The 18067-nt window shown below is 42.8% G+C and overlaps 1 protein-coding gene across 3 annotated transcripts in view; it reads right to left on the reverse strand.

Annotated features, from left to right (window-relative positions):
• Positions 1-18067, reverse strand: part of TMEM131 (transmembrane protein 131) — a 299432-nt gene that overhangs the window by 186017 nt on the left and 95348 nt on the right. For all 3 annotated transcript variants that reach the window (XM_088454095.1, XM_088454094.1, XM_088454093.1), the window contains exon 3: positions 13197-13237. In XM_088454095.1, the coding sequence (XP_088310221.1) occupies positions 13197-13237 (41 nt within the window). The remainder of the gene's footprint in view (positions 1-13196; positions 13238-18067) is intronic.

Genomic DNA, 18067 nt, shown 5'->3' on the forward strand with positions numbered 1-18067 from the left:
TGAATACTGCCCTCAGTTCTAGGACATTTATAGACAGAAGACTGTCTTCGTCCATCTTCCCTGAAAAGTGTGCTTACCTGTCACCGTCCCCCAGCCATGAAGGCTGGCATCTGTCGTGAGGAGTGCCCAATCTGGTATCCAAAATGGGCGACTCTGGCTGAGACAGCACATCCGCAACCACCACGACGGACAACCGAACCTCTGGCGAGAGATGGATCATCTGAGATTTTATTGAGTGGTACTCCCAGTTCCAGAGCAAGAGGATCAACTGCTGCAATGGTCTGGAGTGAAATTGGGAATATTCCACCATGCTGAAGGTGGACACCATCGATCCCAGCACCCGCATTGCTGGCCACAATCTTGTCCTCCGGCAGATATATTCTCTGCGCCAAGGCGTCCAGGCGTGCCACCACATGTACCATCTGCTGCACTGGAATAAGTGATGACTTCTTCCAATTTATTATCCAGCCATGACTGTGTAGACAGGAAACTGTCAGTCCGAGATGATACTGCAACTCCTGTGGAGACTGCCCCAATAACAGGAGATCGTCCAGGTATGGCAGAATTCTGATGCCTGAGACATGCCATCATTACTGCCATAACCTTGGTAAACACCCGAGGGGCTGTTGATAAACCAAAAGGCAGTAAAAGATTCCCTGGAACCGGGATAATCACGCCTGACATTAGCAGGGGTTGTATAGCATATTGGAGGGCAAAGTTCTTTTCAGAACCTACTGCCTGAGTTATGCAAAATAACCTTTGGGGAGGACTTCTCCAGAATGTCAGGGCGTATCTTGGGAGACTACTTCCCGAACCTAGGCATCTGTTGTCGCGAGATGCCAGGTGTCTGAAAACTGAAGTCAGCCTCCTACTCTGGGTTCCCCTAGGGGGAGGCCCGCCCTATCAGGCCACAGGCTTATCCTGGGACCTGGAAGCCGGACGTTTTTTTGGCCAGGGTTTCTTAGATAGTGGTTTTCTGCTAGAACTGGTTCTAGAGGAGGACTCACCTCTAACCTTCCCCTGCGACCGAAAGGACAACAGTTTAGGTCTGGTAACAGATGCAGAGGGTAGACCAGCCATTTTAGAGGCTGCCAACGTAGCCACAATCTTGTCCAGTTCCATGCCAAACAGAATACCTCCCGTAAACGAAAAGGATTCTAAGGCCTTCTTGGACCCTGCATCCGCATTCCAATCCCTTAACCACATGGCTCAGCGTGCCACAAACGAGACAGCCGATGCTTTAGAAGATAATATACCGGCATCCAATGCTACCTCTCCCAAATAGGATGCAGCCTCCTTGACATAGGAAATAATCTCCAGCTGTTCCTTGAACATTTCTGGCAGAGATTCTGCCAGTGACCTCATTCATTCTTCAATGGCTTTGGAAACCCAAGCCGTAGCCATAGCTGGGCGAGTGGCTGCTCCTGAGAGCAAGAAGACTGCCTTAAGACAGGCTTTAAGCCTCCTATCAGTGGAATTTTTAAGAGAGGATGCAGACGGTATGGGCAATGTGGCACTCCTTACCAGATGTGCTACATGTGCATCTACTGACGGCGGAATTTCCCATTTACTACACTCCTCCGACTGAAAATGTTATAAGGCTGCAACCTTTTTAGTAAGATGGAACTTCCTATCCGGAGCATTCCATGCTTCCCCCATAAGTTCCGACAAGTGTTCAGATTTGGGAAATTCAGCCTTAACTCTTTGGCGCTTAAATACAAGCGCCTTTCTTTGCAGTGGTTCTCCCTCATCTATGCTCAACACAGCTTTGACTGCCCTAATTAAAAAAGGGACATCTGCTGGAAAATTATCCCCATCCTCTCCAGAGAGATTCTTGAGAGGAATCATGTGCCTCCTCACCCTCAGAGGACGTACCGAAGTCCGAGGCCTGGCCTGCATGCGAGGCCGAACGCCTTCTGGTCTTTGGCTGCACTGGTCTAGCGGCTTGTAGCGGTTGCTGAAAAGCTGAAGATGTAGCCATACCCTGGCCAGAGTGGGCATACATGTCCAACCAGGATGGAAGAATAGGGGGTATAAACATAGCATGTTGCAGCTGCTGAGGATATCTCAACACTGGGGCCGCCAATCGTTCCGCAACCTGTGCCATGATCTGGGAAAAAGAAGCCCAAGGGGGTTCTTGTCCAGAGGCTGGTAAGTTTGACTGATGTGGTGACTCCTTAAAACAGTGACCACATAATCCATTTATGAAATCCTGTGGGGATAACCCCGCTTTGCAGGCCATACATGACACCAGCACAGGGGCCTCCACCACCTGTCTTTCAGATTTTTTTGACATAACAATGAATCTTTATGCAAAGTTCTGAGCACACATGTGACAATGTTTCACCCCAACTACCCCACACACCTGTAGTAGAGGGTTATAAGGAGAAGCAGCAGTGATAGGTTAACAGACTGACAGTTACATAGACAAAAGGGTAGTACCACACAAAGCAGCTTTAAAAGTCACATGCAATGCATACTATATCCCCTTATATGAGTATATGCATTTTAAGCTCTTAGTCCACTACAAACAGCCTCAGGCCTAGTAGGATATAGAGCTCTGTATGACCAGTCACCATGGGAGAGGCATACAGGGAATCTGACCCATCCTCCTGAGTGCACAGCCACCGAGAGCACCTGAGAGTGGTCTCTGGCCGACTCCTATAGAGGGAGGCTGGGAGGACGGATCGCCACGTGGCTCCGGTGTCAGCCAAAACCACTCTTACCTGTATCCCGGTTGCAGTCCAGGACACTGTGCCCCTGCCGAAATCAGTGGCTTTACACTAGTGTTGCGGCGTCGGTGGGGGAAGATGGAGCAGCGACCCGGTTCCCCATCCACAGCACGTGCCGCTTTCTCAAAAAAAAAAAACAAGAAAAAAAAAAAAAACACACTTGTCTCTAGGACTGCTCCTGCAGTCCCACTGTCAATGAGGTGCCTTCTCGCACCAAACAGAACTGACTACCTGTAGCCGGGGTATATGTGGGGAGGACCCAGTGAGTCCTGGGAGCTTGTTTTAACTGTTTGGTGCTTGGATCACTCCAACCACATACCCCAACGTAATTGCTGTGGACCCCGAAGAAGAAATACAGAATATTGTTGAGAAGGGTTTTTGCTGACCTTCATGGAATCAGAGCATTGGAATGTGTAGATGGTTAAAATGTGCAGATAGTGGCATGAATAGACTGCCATGTATGCTAGACTGCCATCCTAAGATGGATAAGGAATGATGAGGTGTATGGGGTGATTTATGGGCTCTCAGTTATGAACAAATTAATGTTTGTTCTGTCTGATAATTGTTCATGTTACACTGCGAGATCATCCTCTTTGTATGAACGTCTATAAATCTGTGTACCTTTTCTAATACAGCAGAGAATCCTAAACACTGACTTGATCTGATGGTCTGAGTGTTATTTCTCCACATTAGCTGATGTAACGAAGGGATAACACGACCGAGAGTTCTGACACATAACGAGCACTGCCAGGTGATTAACAGAATCTTCAACTGTCTTAAATCTATCCGTATATTTTTAAAACAAATTCCTGTGCGGTTAAAGTCACAGCCCAGGGTCTCTACTACACTTTGGTGGGGTTTTGCTGCATCTGCGATGCAAACATGATGTAAAATTTAAAGTATAGTACACTACTCCACTTGGAGCGTCTGTCGCGCTCTATGGCGTATATAGTTGTATGAGGACACATCTCTACAGCTGAGAACCAATTCTATTGCCTATTTATCTTCAGGCGTGATCTTTCCTGGTAGTGCCTTTTAGCCTTAACTGCTAAGACCAAGTAACGCAGCAATGGCAATGCATCTAGTACACAGGTCCCATAAGAGTATCAATTTGCGTTTTAAACCATGCAGTCATATGGAATTAGTTATATAGCTGTCCGATGATTAATATATTGTAATAGTTTTTAATTTGTTGTTAGTAATTGCAGCCTGAAATGTGCTACAGGATGTGTATTAATCTAGGAAGCAGCATTTCCTCTGCTTTCATAGACTACTCTTGTGCAAGTAAAAATACAGTAAAATCACTGATATTACAATGCAATAATAAAGTCACTCGTTTTGAATGCATACTTGCAGAGCGAATACCTCTGAGATAGAGGTAAAAACAAGAAGGATGTAAAGGCCAATTAACTCTAAGAGGCTAGTGGCTATAACCCACCATTGGGCTTACCGTTAGTCAGCAAAGAGCAATTAAATAGAACTAGTGGAAGATAAGGATCCTGTATTGTTTATTTTATTTATTAACATTTAGTAACAGCGCCAGCATATCCTGTTGTGCTTTACAATTGGGTACAAAACAATAAACAAGAAAGGGAAATAACAGAACAAAGGGGCAGGTTCAACTGAACGCAAGCTTGCAGTGTGTACATATCTGCTGGTTACGGTACGCAGATTCAGCTTACACGTCCATTGGCTGCAGGCAGATTCTGCCTTCTGCGGGAAGTCGCTGGGATGGGTCCTAGTGGCTTCTTTGCTTTATTCAATCTACCCCAAAGAGGTACAGTAAGAGGGTGTTGCTTGCAAGCTTACAATCTATAGGGAAGCATTCATTTGATACATGAGGAAAAGTGCTACATATTACAAACGGTCTAGCCATATTGCAGAGATCCAAGGTGACCGTATGATCCAGTCACACAGCAAGGTTGCCCTGGCGTCAGCGAGAAGTGTGTGTGTAATATGTGGTGTGTGCACTGATCAGAGGGCAGGTAATTGGGTAGAATAGCTCATGGAGGTTATGTGGGTGGTTATGTTATGTGAAGAGGTGAGTTTTCATACACACAAACAAGTTATACACAATTTAAATATATTTTTTAATAAATAGCTCAATAATTACAGTGTGCTACTTTACACATGTTAATTAGAACTCCGGTTTCATTCTAAAACTATACACGCCTAAAACTATTGGAGAAGCAGTTGTAGAATTCATGCTGCAAATATACATTTTACTTTGACATACATTAAAGGTGCATACACATACACACGTAACGATTTTTTGAACGATTTACCTATAATGATGTCATTATTGTTCAATAAATCGTTCAGTTTCTGAGTTATAACAATGAACGAAATCGTCCAAGCGCGCTCCCGTTTGTAGTTCATTTCAGAATGTCCAACATAACGATTTTCATTAAGGGAAGGAAAATTTTTCGTTCATCGTTGTAAAAATCGTTCATTACACTTCAAAAAATCGTTCACTTTTCAAGGGAAAATCTGTCAGATAATCGTTGGTTACAAAATCGTTTCGTGTGTATGCACCTTTAGAAATAGTGTGTTATCGGAAAAAATTAATTTTCGCAGGGTCAACAATATCCAATCTAAATGTTACAATGATTAACAGCTTGTGTGGCAAAGTGTAATCGTATTTAGGCTATACAGAAGTGAATATGCTAAATAATTATATATTTATATTTGGCATATTTTAATAGCTAGGTCGTGTTCAGCATTTCTGAGCACTTGGCTAGAGCGAATGGTGACTGGCAGACGATCTAACTAGCTCTTTCACAAGTGTAAGACGAGAGCGTGCTCATTTGAATTGATGTCTGAGGGGTTTCATTACGAGATGTCATGAAGTGAGATATGTAGGACATGCAGCTGTAGCAGGGGAAATTAGGACTTATCCAAAAGTACAGTGACTATTTTCAGGACTCACAGCATTAATATAATGTACCTACTGCACCTCCTGACAGCTACCAGTTATATTATATGTACTCAATAAAAGGGGATTAGGTCTATTTGCATGGAAATGTACAAGCAAACAGTACAAAAATAAAGTCCCAATTCTCATGCATTAAAGTAGAGCATCTAGCTGGCTGATGAGAGCATTGAGGATTACCAAATGATCATATCACTCGGATGGGTTGGGTATGAAATGCCGGCAGCCGGGAAGCCGTCTGACTAAATCCCAATGCCGCAAGCCCGAATGCTGAAGATCCCGACTGAGGGGGATGCAGAGTGGTGATTAAGGTTTAAATGGACGACATGGTGGTAAGTGTCAAATGCTATATATCAAGTACTATTTGGACACTAATGCTAGGTACACACTTGGTGATATATCGCTCATTCTATAGACGAGCGATATATCGCAAATGCATCAGCGGGTGTGTACACCAGATATGACTGTTAATGACAAACTTTACAGGCCTATCAAGTCAGCCCTGGAGCAAAGCAGATATATCTTACAGTGCATCTGGCTGTGGGTACGGTCGACCGACCTGCACTGGCTGCAGGGACAGTCAACCCTGACATCACAACTGGGCGAGCAAATTTAAATACCCGCCCAGTTGTGATGTCAAGCTAGATGTATCAAGTGGCAGAGCGGTAAGTGCGTATTAGCATAACAATGGCACACCAACTGGTCAGTCATCTAAATGTGTACCCAGCATTACATTTTATACATATGTATGAGAAAATAACATAATCAAAATGTTTGTCGCCATAATGTTGCATGGTGGCGGAAATAAGGCAGCTATTACTAAAAGGAGACCATAAGCATACTTTTGTGACTTACAGGGGTATTCAATATGGGTGCGATACCTCCGATATTAACGCAAAAACGATGTTATGACGTCATTATCGCAGGTTTTACTTTTACACCGTATTCAATTTCAAAGACTTATCGCAGTTTTGAAAAGTCTTTGATAAAAAACGGGGATAAGTTTTCACCATTGAATAGGTGTCGAAAAAAAGTGCAGAATTGGGGTTTAGGGGGTGCAGGCTTTAAAAAACATAGCCTGCACCCCTGGGAATGACATTTAAAAGAACTGTCAAAAAAAAGTTTTTTTTAAAAAAAAATAGGGACACCCCAAAAAATTAATTTAAAAATTGGGGTGAAAAAAAAAATGGGAAAAAAATTGTTTAACAATAGGGAAATAGGTTCAGGGCTATTCTGCAAGTATGCGGCAGATGTTTTCTAGAATAGAATTATAATGGCAGGTGCACAAATGCAGAATTTTTAAAAACTTACTTTAGGGACATAAAAATATGCTAGTACCCATTTTCATGTACCCCAAATTTGATGGGACGGACCACTTAAAAAAACGAAAAAAATAACCTAAGTGCTCTTCTGCATCACTTCTTCAATGTCGGGAAAGAAACACCTGCTGTGGCTATATAAATCCCCGACTTTCAATTAAAGGCTAAAACGGGGGTACCCATAGTGATCCCCCATGTTTTTACTACTTTAGGGGGGTCTTACAATTTTTTTAAGGAAAAATTCGTAACTTTACGAAAATCCAACTTTGCAGTTTCCCGTTTTCGTTAATTTTATATTGAATACGGGTATAAGCGGGAGCGCGCCCGATACTTTAACGCAGGTAAAAACTCCGATATGAAACGTTAACTTCGACAGTGAAGTTAACGTTTCATATGGTATTCAATATGAAACGTTAACTTCACTGTCGAAGTTAACGTTTCATATCGGAATTTTTACCTGCGTTAAAGTATCGGGCGCGCTGCCGCTTATACCCGTATTCAATATAAAATTAACGAAAACGGGATACTCCGAAGTTGGATTTGTGTAAAGTTATGAATTTTTCCTTAAAAAAATTGTAAGACCCCCCTAAAGTAGTAAAAACATGGGGGATCACTATGGGTACTCCCGTTTTAGCCTTTAATTGAAAGTCGGGGATTTAAATAGCCACAGCAGGTGTTTTTTTCCCGACATTGAAGAAGTGATGCAGAAGAGCACTTAGGTTATTTTTTTCATTTTTTTAAGTGGTCCCATCAAATTTGGGGTACATGAAAATGGGTACTAGCATATTTTTATGTCCCTAAAGTAAGTTTTTAAAAATTCTGCATTTGTGCACCTGCCGCTATAATTCTATTCTAGAAAACATCTGCCGCATACTTGCAGAATAGCCCTGAACCTATTTCCCTATTGTTAAACAATTTTTTCCCATTTTTTTTTTCACCCCAATTTTTAAATACATTTTTTGGGGTGTCCCTATTTTTTTTTGACAGTTCTTTTTTAAATGTCATTCCCAGGGGTGCAGGCTATTTTTTTTAAAGCCTGCACCCCTAAATCCCAATTCTGCACTTTTTTCGACACCTATTCAATGGTGAAAACTTATCCACGTTTTTTATCAAAGACTTTTCAAAACTGCAATAAGTCTTTGAAATTGAATACGGTGTAAAAGTAAAACCTGCGATAATGACGTCATACCTCCGATATTAACGCAAAAACGATGTTATCGCACCCATATTGAATACCCCTGTTATTGTTTTATATATATCAAGTAATCTGCAAATATGTGTATGTAGTACAGCAGTTTGTGACAGAGCAACGGCGCTGGTGTCCTCGCACATGCGCTGTGTTTGCCGAATAAGATCTCGCACAAGTGCATTGGGGACAGCCAAGAGGCAAAACACAGCACATCAGCTCTAGGAGTCTATTTACTAAGCAGTGTTAGGAGACAGAGTGAAAAGTGATAAGGTGCCAGCCAATCAGCTCCCAACTGTCATTTTTCAAACACAGCCTATGACATGGCAGTTAGGAGCTGATTGGCTGGCACCTTATCACTTTTCACTCTGTCTCCTAACACTGCTTAGTATATAGACGCCCTAGGCTGAGGTGCTATGCGACTGGTAGGGACCACTGGACTGGGAGGGGGGGGGGGGGGAGGGGTGTGTTCTCTCCCTTACACAGGCGACAGGCGGCTGACATTTGTGAATTTCATACATCTCAGCTTTATTGCTTCCTGTTTCACCTCACTAAGAGGCGAAACTTTAGCAGCACCAAAACACATCCCCAGCTATGTATTTCAGGGGAAGCTCCTGCATTCTCCATCCACCCATCTACCCTTGTTGCAATGTTCCTGCTGTCCAACCTTGTACCGCCTCTTAAAAACGGGGGAGAGATCAGTTACTGTGCCTGTCACAGTAACAAATGTTACACAACACTGATTTTGTCCGTCAGATGCCTGGAGTAGGATCATGCCACATGGCATGTAAAAAAAAAAAAAAAAAAAAGTGGGTGGAACACTATTGCCAAGTACAAAGGCCGGCCACATTAACAGTAAACATAGTGCACAACTATTAAAACAAATAATGAAAATTTATAGCCCAGAATATGTACTGTATAAGCTGTGGGACTGAGGGATCCATGGGGTCAAAAGGCACCCCCCATCAGAAGGATAGGTCATGACATTTTACTACAAATACAGTCAAATTAGTAACTCAAGTTTCAAGCAGCAGCAGAGGCTGTTTCATTACAGCAAACACAGCAATAGAGCGTATAGAATAAAGAGGTTTTTCTAACAACACACACACACATACATACAAATACAAATACATTGTGTAATGTGTGTGCACTATATGAATAACATTTAATAAATGATATGTAATATAATCTGCTATGTGTCCATCTTAATGCAGGAGTAGCCAACCCTGGTCCGCGAGAGCTACCAACAGTGCTTGTTCTCCCGGTCTCCTCACAGAACAAGTGAAATTAGAACCACCTGTGGATCTTTTCAAATGTGTTAATGAGTAATGACTACACCTGTGCACCATCTATGTGGTCTGGTAAACATGAACGGTTAGTAGCTCTCGAGGACAGAGGTCGGCTACAGCTGATCATGTGCAAGAGCAGTGAGCCCCCAATCCCACAGTGCTGTATGGATGAAAGGAGCCTACCCTCTCGGCAGCGCCCAGAAAATACACAGGGTCTGCAAATTAAAGTATTCAAATTACATACAACAATCATATATGCTATTATAAATGTACATCTATCAATCAACTTAACATTAGATTAACTTTGAAACTTAAAAAATGTAAAAAAACAAAAAACAAATGCAGCTTTGTTTTATCAATAATTCCACTGATAGAACCTTTATTTTCAATGACAGTGTTGGTCTCTAAAAAACAAAGATAATGCAATGCAGGCTTAGAAGTAATTGTGAATTGTCTTTCAAAAAGGTATGTATTCTCCATCCTTAAAATAGCTAGAGGAGTCAGACGTGCTTGCTGCAAGAATGTGCATGCTGACAAGTCACACTACACTGAGACCCTCCCACAGAAGGGCGCTGTCACATCTTCCGTTTCTTGCTTGGCAAAGCCGGGCCAATCAGGAGCAGACACCGCACACACCTCTGCAGCTTCCTATGTTGGAGAAGTAGTCACATACGTTGCTGCATAGTGACTCACTCTACACTCAGGCACAGTTTACAAACATTGCTCATGTTATAGTCTGACAGTAAACAGAAAACACTCAGCTCAAGAACTTCTGGAAACAATAAAACAGATTATTAATGTAATCTGAGCACTTATTGTAGGAATCATTCTGCTCAAAGCGACATTTTAAAACAAAAAGAAGAAAAGACCACCCTGACATGTTTGGGCAGCTAGGCCTGAAGGGTACGCTGCTGCATTACAATTACCAAACACCCATGGACTTTTGGGAACAGAGATAAAATAGTTAACCCTTAGTTATGTAGAAACACAATACACCTGATTGGTGGTGTTTTTTTTTTTTTTGTTTGTTTGTTTTTTTTTTATAAAAGAGAACAGAAAATTGAATGATTGTAGATATGATGAATTGTTAAATATAAAGTAGAAAATAATGTGTTTCAGCATTATGCCTCTTTTGGAAGTCACTGTGCACTTTTCTACTGTAAGGAATAAAGTGCTGCAGCTGTCTATGGCAGGAATACTGAGGAGACTTAAGACCCCTACACACTAGACAATATATTTAACGATTTGGCCAACTCCAATGCATCATAGGGCAGCACAGACGGTGTAATGGTTAGCGTTACTGCCTCACAGCACTGAGGTCGTGGGTTCGATTCCCACCACGGCCCTAGCTGTGTGGAGTTTGTATATTCTCCCTGTGCTTGCGTGGGTTTCCTCCGGGTACTCCGGTTTCCTCCCACACTCCAAAAATATACTGGTAGGTTAATTGGCTCAAAAAAAAAAAAACCATAAAAATTAACCCGTGTGTGTGTGTGTGCATGTGATAGGGAATATAGATTGTAAGCTCCACTGGGGCAGGGACTGATGTGAATGGCCAACTATTCTCTGTAAAGCGCTGCGGAATATGTGTGCGCTATATAAATAACTGGTAATAAATAAATAAATAATCAGAACAGTGGTCAGGGAACAGGGGTAAATTACCCCACATGGGGTAAAAATTAAATTCCTGGGGGTAATGGATGGACAGCCGGGCATGCATATGAATCATTCTCATATGCATGCCCGGCTGTGCCGTAGGGAAGGCTCTAAGCCGGATGCCCGCTGAGATGTTATTACCATGGGCACTATGGAAGAGACGTTCTGAAGAGCAGCCGGGCAGACAGGATGGCGGCGGATGCAGGAGCGGGGATTAAGGTAAGTGTTTTTTTTTGTACAAGCAGCACTACAGGGACATTATATGGGGGCACTACTACTACAGGGGCATTATATGGGGGTACTACTACAGGGGCATAACTATGGGGGCACAACTATATTATTTCCTTCCTTTCAAATCAAGGGGGTAACGTCGGCGTATCTAAATATATTTTGGGGTAAAAGGTAAAAAACTTCCCTCACCCCTGCATCAGAACGACAAATCGTTCATATCATCCAGTGTGTACACTATCACCATGCTCGTTCCAGCAGGTCGTTGGTCGCATCTTCAGATCTTCTGGACATGCAGGAAGATCAACCTAGTTACTGAATCCCCTCTTATCGTTCAGACCTGCATGATGCGGCCATCACTTGATAGGCATTCCCATACTTGCTTCAGACACCAATGCATGCACAGATCGTGGGACACGTGTGTGTATCTGTGTAATAAGCTTGTAAAGTGTCACATTAAAAAAAAAAAAAACCCTTTAGTAACCTAGCGGTTCTCACAATTGAGAGGTGAGCCTCCGCCTCACAGCCAATTAACTTCAGCCAATGAACGCTCAGCCGTGGCATTTCTCTACAGAAATGCCTGGGCTGTCATACAGGAAGTACCGTCCTTAGAGGACGGTATGAAGTTCGTGGGTCGGGACTTTGTTTTTTTGCTTTAAGACGACGGTGGATGCCTACATGGAGAAGAGGACGTGTCCAATGATTGTAGGTGATGTAAGTGGGAGTGAAATAAAAGTTATACTTTCACTGTGTGTGTCTGGCGTTTAATTTATTTTGCAGGTGAACTATAAGTACCAGCGGGCCCTTAATGCCCCACATGCTGGTAATTGTGGTTCTCCAAGTACCAGCATGCGGGGGAGGCTTGCTGGGACCTATAGTTCTCCAGCAAGAGACAATATTAGTTCATCTATTTTTTACACCACACTATACACATCAACCTAGGTTTGATCATAGTTGTAACTACCACCGGGTTGATCATAGTTGTAACTACTAAAGTGCTGGCACATTTAGATGCTGAAAAACACAAAAATATTCAGATTTGCCTGCAATGTGGAAACTTTATTACCAGTTATTTATATAGCACACGTGTTCCGTAGCGCTTTACAGAGAATATTTGGCCATTCACATCAGTCCCTGTCCCAGTGGAGCTTACAATCTATACTCCCTATCACATTTACACACTAGGGTTAATTTGTTTGTTGGGAGCCATTTAACTTACCATGATATTTTTGGTTTGGGAGAGGAAACCGGGGTACCCGGAGGAAACCCATGCAAGCACAGGGAGTATAGTTAGGGCCATTATGTGGATCAAACCAAATGCCTCAGTGCTCTGAGGCAATAATTGTAACTGTTACACCATCCGTGCTGCACAGGAAAGGTTTTAAGCACACAAGTATCATATCTGATGTTGAATACAGGTATACTATAAAATAAAAACACAAGAAAAATGCATACAACTGGGACTGACACTATAAAACTATGGTTTCTAATAACACCATACCCCTGTAACAGCACTTGTTATGCAGCGTTAAAAGGAACCCAGTAATGAATAGTTAGTGTATTTCCTGTGAACTGTGTGTTTATTTTGATAAAGTAAAATTACTACATTTGCCTTAAGGGTTAGAAGAGAGTTTAATGTGCTCCATTATTGATTATATGGCAATGAAAAGGGTTATGCTTCCGGTACCAAAAAGGCAGCTGCAGACGCCTTGAGCGATAAAATCAATAGATTAACAGCAGTGTGAGAGCCACTGGGCTGTATTCTCACTTGCATGGTGCATTATTAGTTTCTATTCAAAACAATTCCAGGAATTCTACCAGGGAGGGACAGATACACACAAAGAGCAAACAACTTACCTTTTCTGCTGATATGAACTGAGGCCAATTGTTGTCTCAGCCTATAAATAAACATATGAAAATAAACATAAGAAGAAGTTACACTTCCAGTGTTCAAGTTATGCACCAATTTAATATTCAATTGATTTTAACAAATAGCAAAAAATCCCAAAGTATCTTTTCTGACTATGGGTTGTATTTATAAGTTAGTGACACTCAACAAGATACAAAAACATTGCATCAAATTAACAGTAAGTTATCGTACATGCTTTTATATTATAGGGTGTAAATTGTTTTTTTTCTTAGCAGTGACTTTATTGCATCTCAGTCTTTGTGCCGAGCATGTGCATTTGCCTTGCTTTGAGTAGGACTCCAATTAATACCGACCTTGTCAGCATATATGATAAATGTTAAAGAGTCTGATGAGATTTTCATTTGTTTTCTATACATTCAGGAAGATCATTTAAATTAGAACTGCACAAGGATTTTGAGTCACTTGTGTTAAGAATTAAAATATATACAGCCCAGCAGAATGTATTGAGACTTCACCATGGTAAATGCATGTGTATTATGTATGCACTTTTCTGCCTGGGGTCTGGGTTGTATGCCTGAAGTTATTTCTGCTTTCATTCGTCAATCTATGAGACTGACTGAATTATATATTGCAGCAAATTTGGCATTGAAATTGCAGGCTGACACACACCACACACAGCCTATATTCCAGCATGCTATCACCAATGTATAACCAGCGGCACTAGTGTAGTATATCGCATGCATATACGCCCAAAATATAGGCATCCCGCATATCATTTTAATCGGAAGATGCTTGTGCATCCTATTCACATCGCATTGGAAGGTAAAAAGTCACACGAAAAAGACAGTCACGCCATGGCATGGCGTGACTAGAAGAGCTGTTTATCACGCAAGGAGTCTAGATGTATGTGGACTCATCTATAGGTCTGCCAGCAGAGTAATTTGAATATGCCCACCCATTTGTGACTTCATTCAATGGATTCTGTGGGCTACAGCAAGATGAAACGATATATGTTAGATATATCATCGGCTGTGGTGCAGGCCCAATCAGATATGCCTGTGAACAACATTGTCCACAGACACACACACCCACCGATGCACCATCGATATATCGTTCATTGCTAGATCGAACGATCAAGAATGAATAAATTGGATATATTAACTTACTTTCAAATAGAAAAGCACTATACAACAAACAGAATAAAAACCATCTACTACTCATCCAAACAATGTAGCGGAGATAGCAATTAAAACGCACCTCTAAAGTTTCACCAGATGCCATGCCAATTCTATTGTCACAGAACAGGAGGCCCTTCTCCTGCTCAAGTGGGTTTTTTATTTTAGTTTTTATAAATTACTGGCAAAGTTGTCAAAACACCCTGACCCGTGAGCATCTCATTCATTTGCAGTTTTCCTGCTCAGCACTGTAACAGTAACAGACAACATGGCACCTGCTGGATTGGAGGATCACAGGAGGGCATGTGTGGTTAGCTGCACTCAACCTAAAACTATAAACAATTGGTGGAGGAACAATACATTAAAGGAATAATTCAAAGCATTCACATATCAAATGTACCAACATGACCTGAAAACAGTTATTCACATCCCAGGGCAACACATCAAGGACTGAAATCCAACAAAAAATATTCATTTGATTGACAGGACAGTGCAGGGTTATAGTGAGGTGGGCTAGGACTTGTCCTCCATTACAAATAACACATTAAGTAATCTTATAATAGAAGAACGAACTGATAAAAATGCATTATACTACCCATAATTAGTCATGAGCAGTTCAGTTTTGGCTCAGGTCTTCCCTCCAAGTTCGCATCTCAGAACAAGGCAAAACAACATCTGGCACAGATGTCAGTGAAAGAAGAATTTTGCCCCGTTCTGAGATCCATACTTGGCAGGAAGAGGAGAGCCAAAACCAAACAGCTCATCTCTACTTATAACACACACAGACATATCAAACCTGCCACACTTCTAGTGGATAGATATTGCTGCAAATGCAGTTACTCATGTGGTCAGCCAATGCACTGGTACACCACCATTGCCAACACATGGATCCTGCAACCGGGAAGAGAGTGAGTGTGTCTCAGTCAAAGCCACGTACACTATGAATAGCGCGACACACCCCTTTGTAGAACTGCAGAATCACAGTGCACTGGCTATAAACGCAGCATCTAAAGCTGGGTACACACAGACAGATATATTGACTGATCAATTAATCGGCTAATATATCTGGTGCCCGTCGACCAGTGTGTACCAGTGATATGTCCGAATTACTTAGTTCACAGACATATCGCGTCGGCTGTGCTGCACAGCCGATATATCTGTCTATCTGCAGATATATCTGTCCATCAGCAAGTGTGTACGGGCGGTACGCTCCCCGGCCAGCGGGACCAGCGGCTGCCTGGAGATTATGGCCGTTCAGTGTATATGAACGACCATCATCTACAGATATATCTGCAGACCACTCGATCGGCAGACATATCTGCTAACTGCGTACCCAGCTTTAGAAAGAGGAAAGGAGTGTTTAAAAAAAAAAAAAAAAAAAAAACGCATACAAAAAATAAAATCAAACAATGTAATGTGTTTATCTGTTGCAGTATTTGTGAGTGTAGGTGGTTCAGTGATATATTCTATATAGACATTAAGCAGTTCGTGGCTTTATTAGGTACACCTGTATATCGATGTATATATCTAATCAGCCAATCAAGAGTCAGCAACTCAATGCATACAAACATGCCGGCATTGGCAAGAGGTTGTTTTTCAGACAAACAAACCAAAATTTCTGCTGAGAAGCAGATGGTCAGGTTAGAATTTGGTGTAAACAATATGGGAACAACCTTCACTGTGCCAATTGTAGAGATATGTAATGTGTGGGGACTGTTTTCTTGGCACACATTAGATCCGGTAATACCAAAGAAAACAAGAGATATGGTAAGAACTTACTTTTGTTATCTCTGTTTCTACGAAGTCCATAGGGTCCACAGGGTTGACCTTAGGGTATAGGTTGGGAACCAAATCCGGGCACCACGCAGTTAAAGCTTTTAGCTCCCAGGATGCACTGGGTCCACTCTCCCTATAACCCCACCCCCAAGCCAGAGGCACCTCAGTTTGTAAGTAGCCAAAGGCCGGAGGAGAAAAAAAAAAAAAAAAAAGAGAAAAAACTGGAAAACTCAACCATACTCACAGAAATGGGAGACTGAATACCGGTGACCAGCCACACAGCCAATATGAAGCCAGGTGAGTCAGGGCAGGCGCCCTGTGAACCGTATGAACTTCGTAGAAACAGATAAAGGTAAGTTCTTACCATATCTCTTGTTTTCTACTTCAGGGTCCATAGGGGGTCCACATGGTTGACCTTGGGGATGTCCCCCAAAGCAGTTAAACCAAGGGTGGGGACCCTCCTGTGCTGAGAGGGGAATCAGTCGCCAAAAAGGAAGCATCCTGAGAGGCAAAGGAAACCAATGCCTAGAATCTTAAAAAAGGTGTGGACAGAAGACCACGTGGCCACCTAGTAAGGCAAAACAGCCGAGGTGCCACAGCAAGCCGCCCACGAGGGTTACATGGCCCGAGAAAAAACAAGCCTCAACAACAGAAAGGCCTACCCATGGGTAGGTCCCTGAGGAAGACATACGAGGCCATCAAGCCAACATTTGGTTATAGGCCGGCCATCCTTTCCAGTGAAAACCAGAAATCTCAGACCACCAATAAGGAGTCCGATTTCCGTAAGAACTTGAACGGATCACATAAATCCAAAGAGGCCGGACCCCAGTCAATGAGACCACACCAGCCGAGAGGACTGGGGCCTGAATGGACGTACCATAAGTTCCAGAATAATATGGAACCTAAAAACCACTTTAAGAAGAAACACAGGGCGAGAACAACTCACACCCTGACATGATGCCCTCCCGAAGAGGGAGCCACATGGGAACGCTCCCAATTCAGACACTCTCCTGGTTGATATAAACACCCTGAGAGAAAGAGAGCCTAAGCAATAGACCATGTAATGGCTATCACAACCAGCGGTTTCATTGACTGTCCCCGGAGGGAACGAAGAACCACTACTAACTCCCAAGGAGTCCCTAGGGAGGACAAATGGAGGCATAATCCAGAAAACACTCCAAAGGATGAATTGGATACCAGAGTGGAGCAATTCCATATCTTAACCATACTGACAGTGTAGAGATTCGCACTGTCAGGAAGGCCAGGCAATCAGGAGCCACCAGCAGGAAAGCATCTCCGTCTCGATTGAAACACTTCCAAAGACCTCGAGAAAGAAGGGAGACCAGAGAACACAGGTACACAAAGTGGAAGGACCACTTCACCGACAAAGAGTCACTGAAGGTTGCTTCAGAATCCCCAGAGCTGGACTGTAAAACCATAGTGTGATAAAGTCAGAAGGCCATGAGGGTCACCTCAGTGGGGTCCCCCCTGCTCACCAGGAGATGAAACCTCTTGGGGAAGAGACTAGTCCCCGGGATGCACGTCGTGACGGTTGAGGACTCCCGCTTACCAATGGAGAGCTCCTGAAATGAACGCTGCCGAGATGGTCGTTAGGAGACCCTCGGACTATGTCCGAATGTGTGACATACCTGTCATTGCCACCCACCGAACAGTGTTGCTAAAAAAGGAAGCCACTGTCCTGACAGGGACTGAACCTTTTCAGGAACACCAGGAAACAAGAGTTATGCCAGAGTGAAGGCCCAAGACAGGCTAAAGTTCAAACAAGTTAAATTGACAGGGTGGAATCGACAGAGGTCCAACTGCAATGAAATGAATGCGAACCAGAAACTGTCCATAGCAAAGAATACCCTGGACGAGATGGCCATAGCCACCCGGACAGGGACCGA

The sequence above is a fragment of the Taudactylus pleione genome, unplaced genomic scaffold (genome assembly GCF_031769625.1).
Source record: "Taudactylus pleione unplaced genomic scaffold, aTauple2 ptg000609l, whole genome shotgun sequence".
NCBI lineage: Eukaryota > Metazoa > Chordata > Amphibia > Anura > Myobatrachidae > Taudactylus > Taudactylus pleione.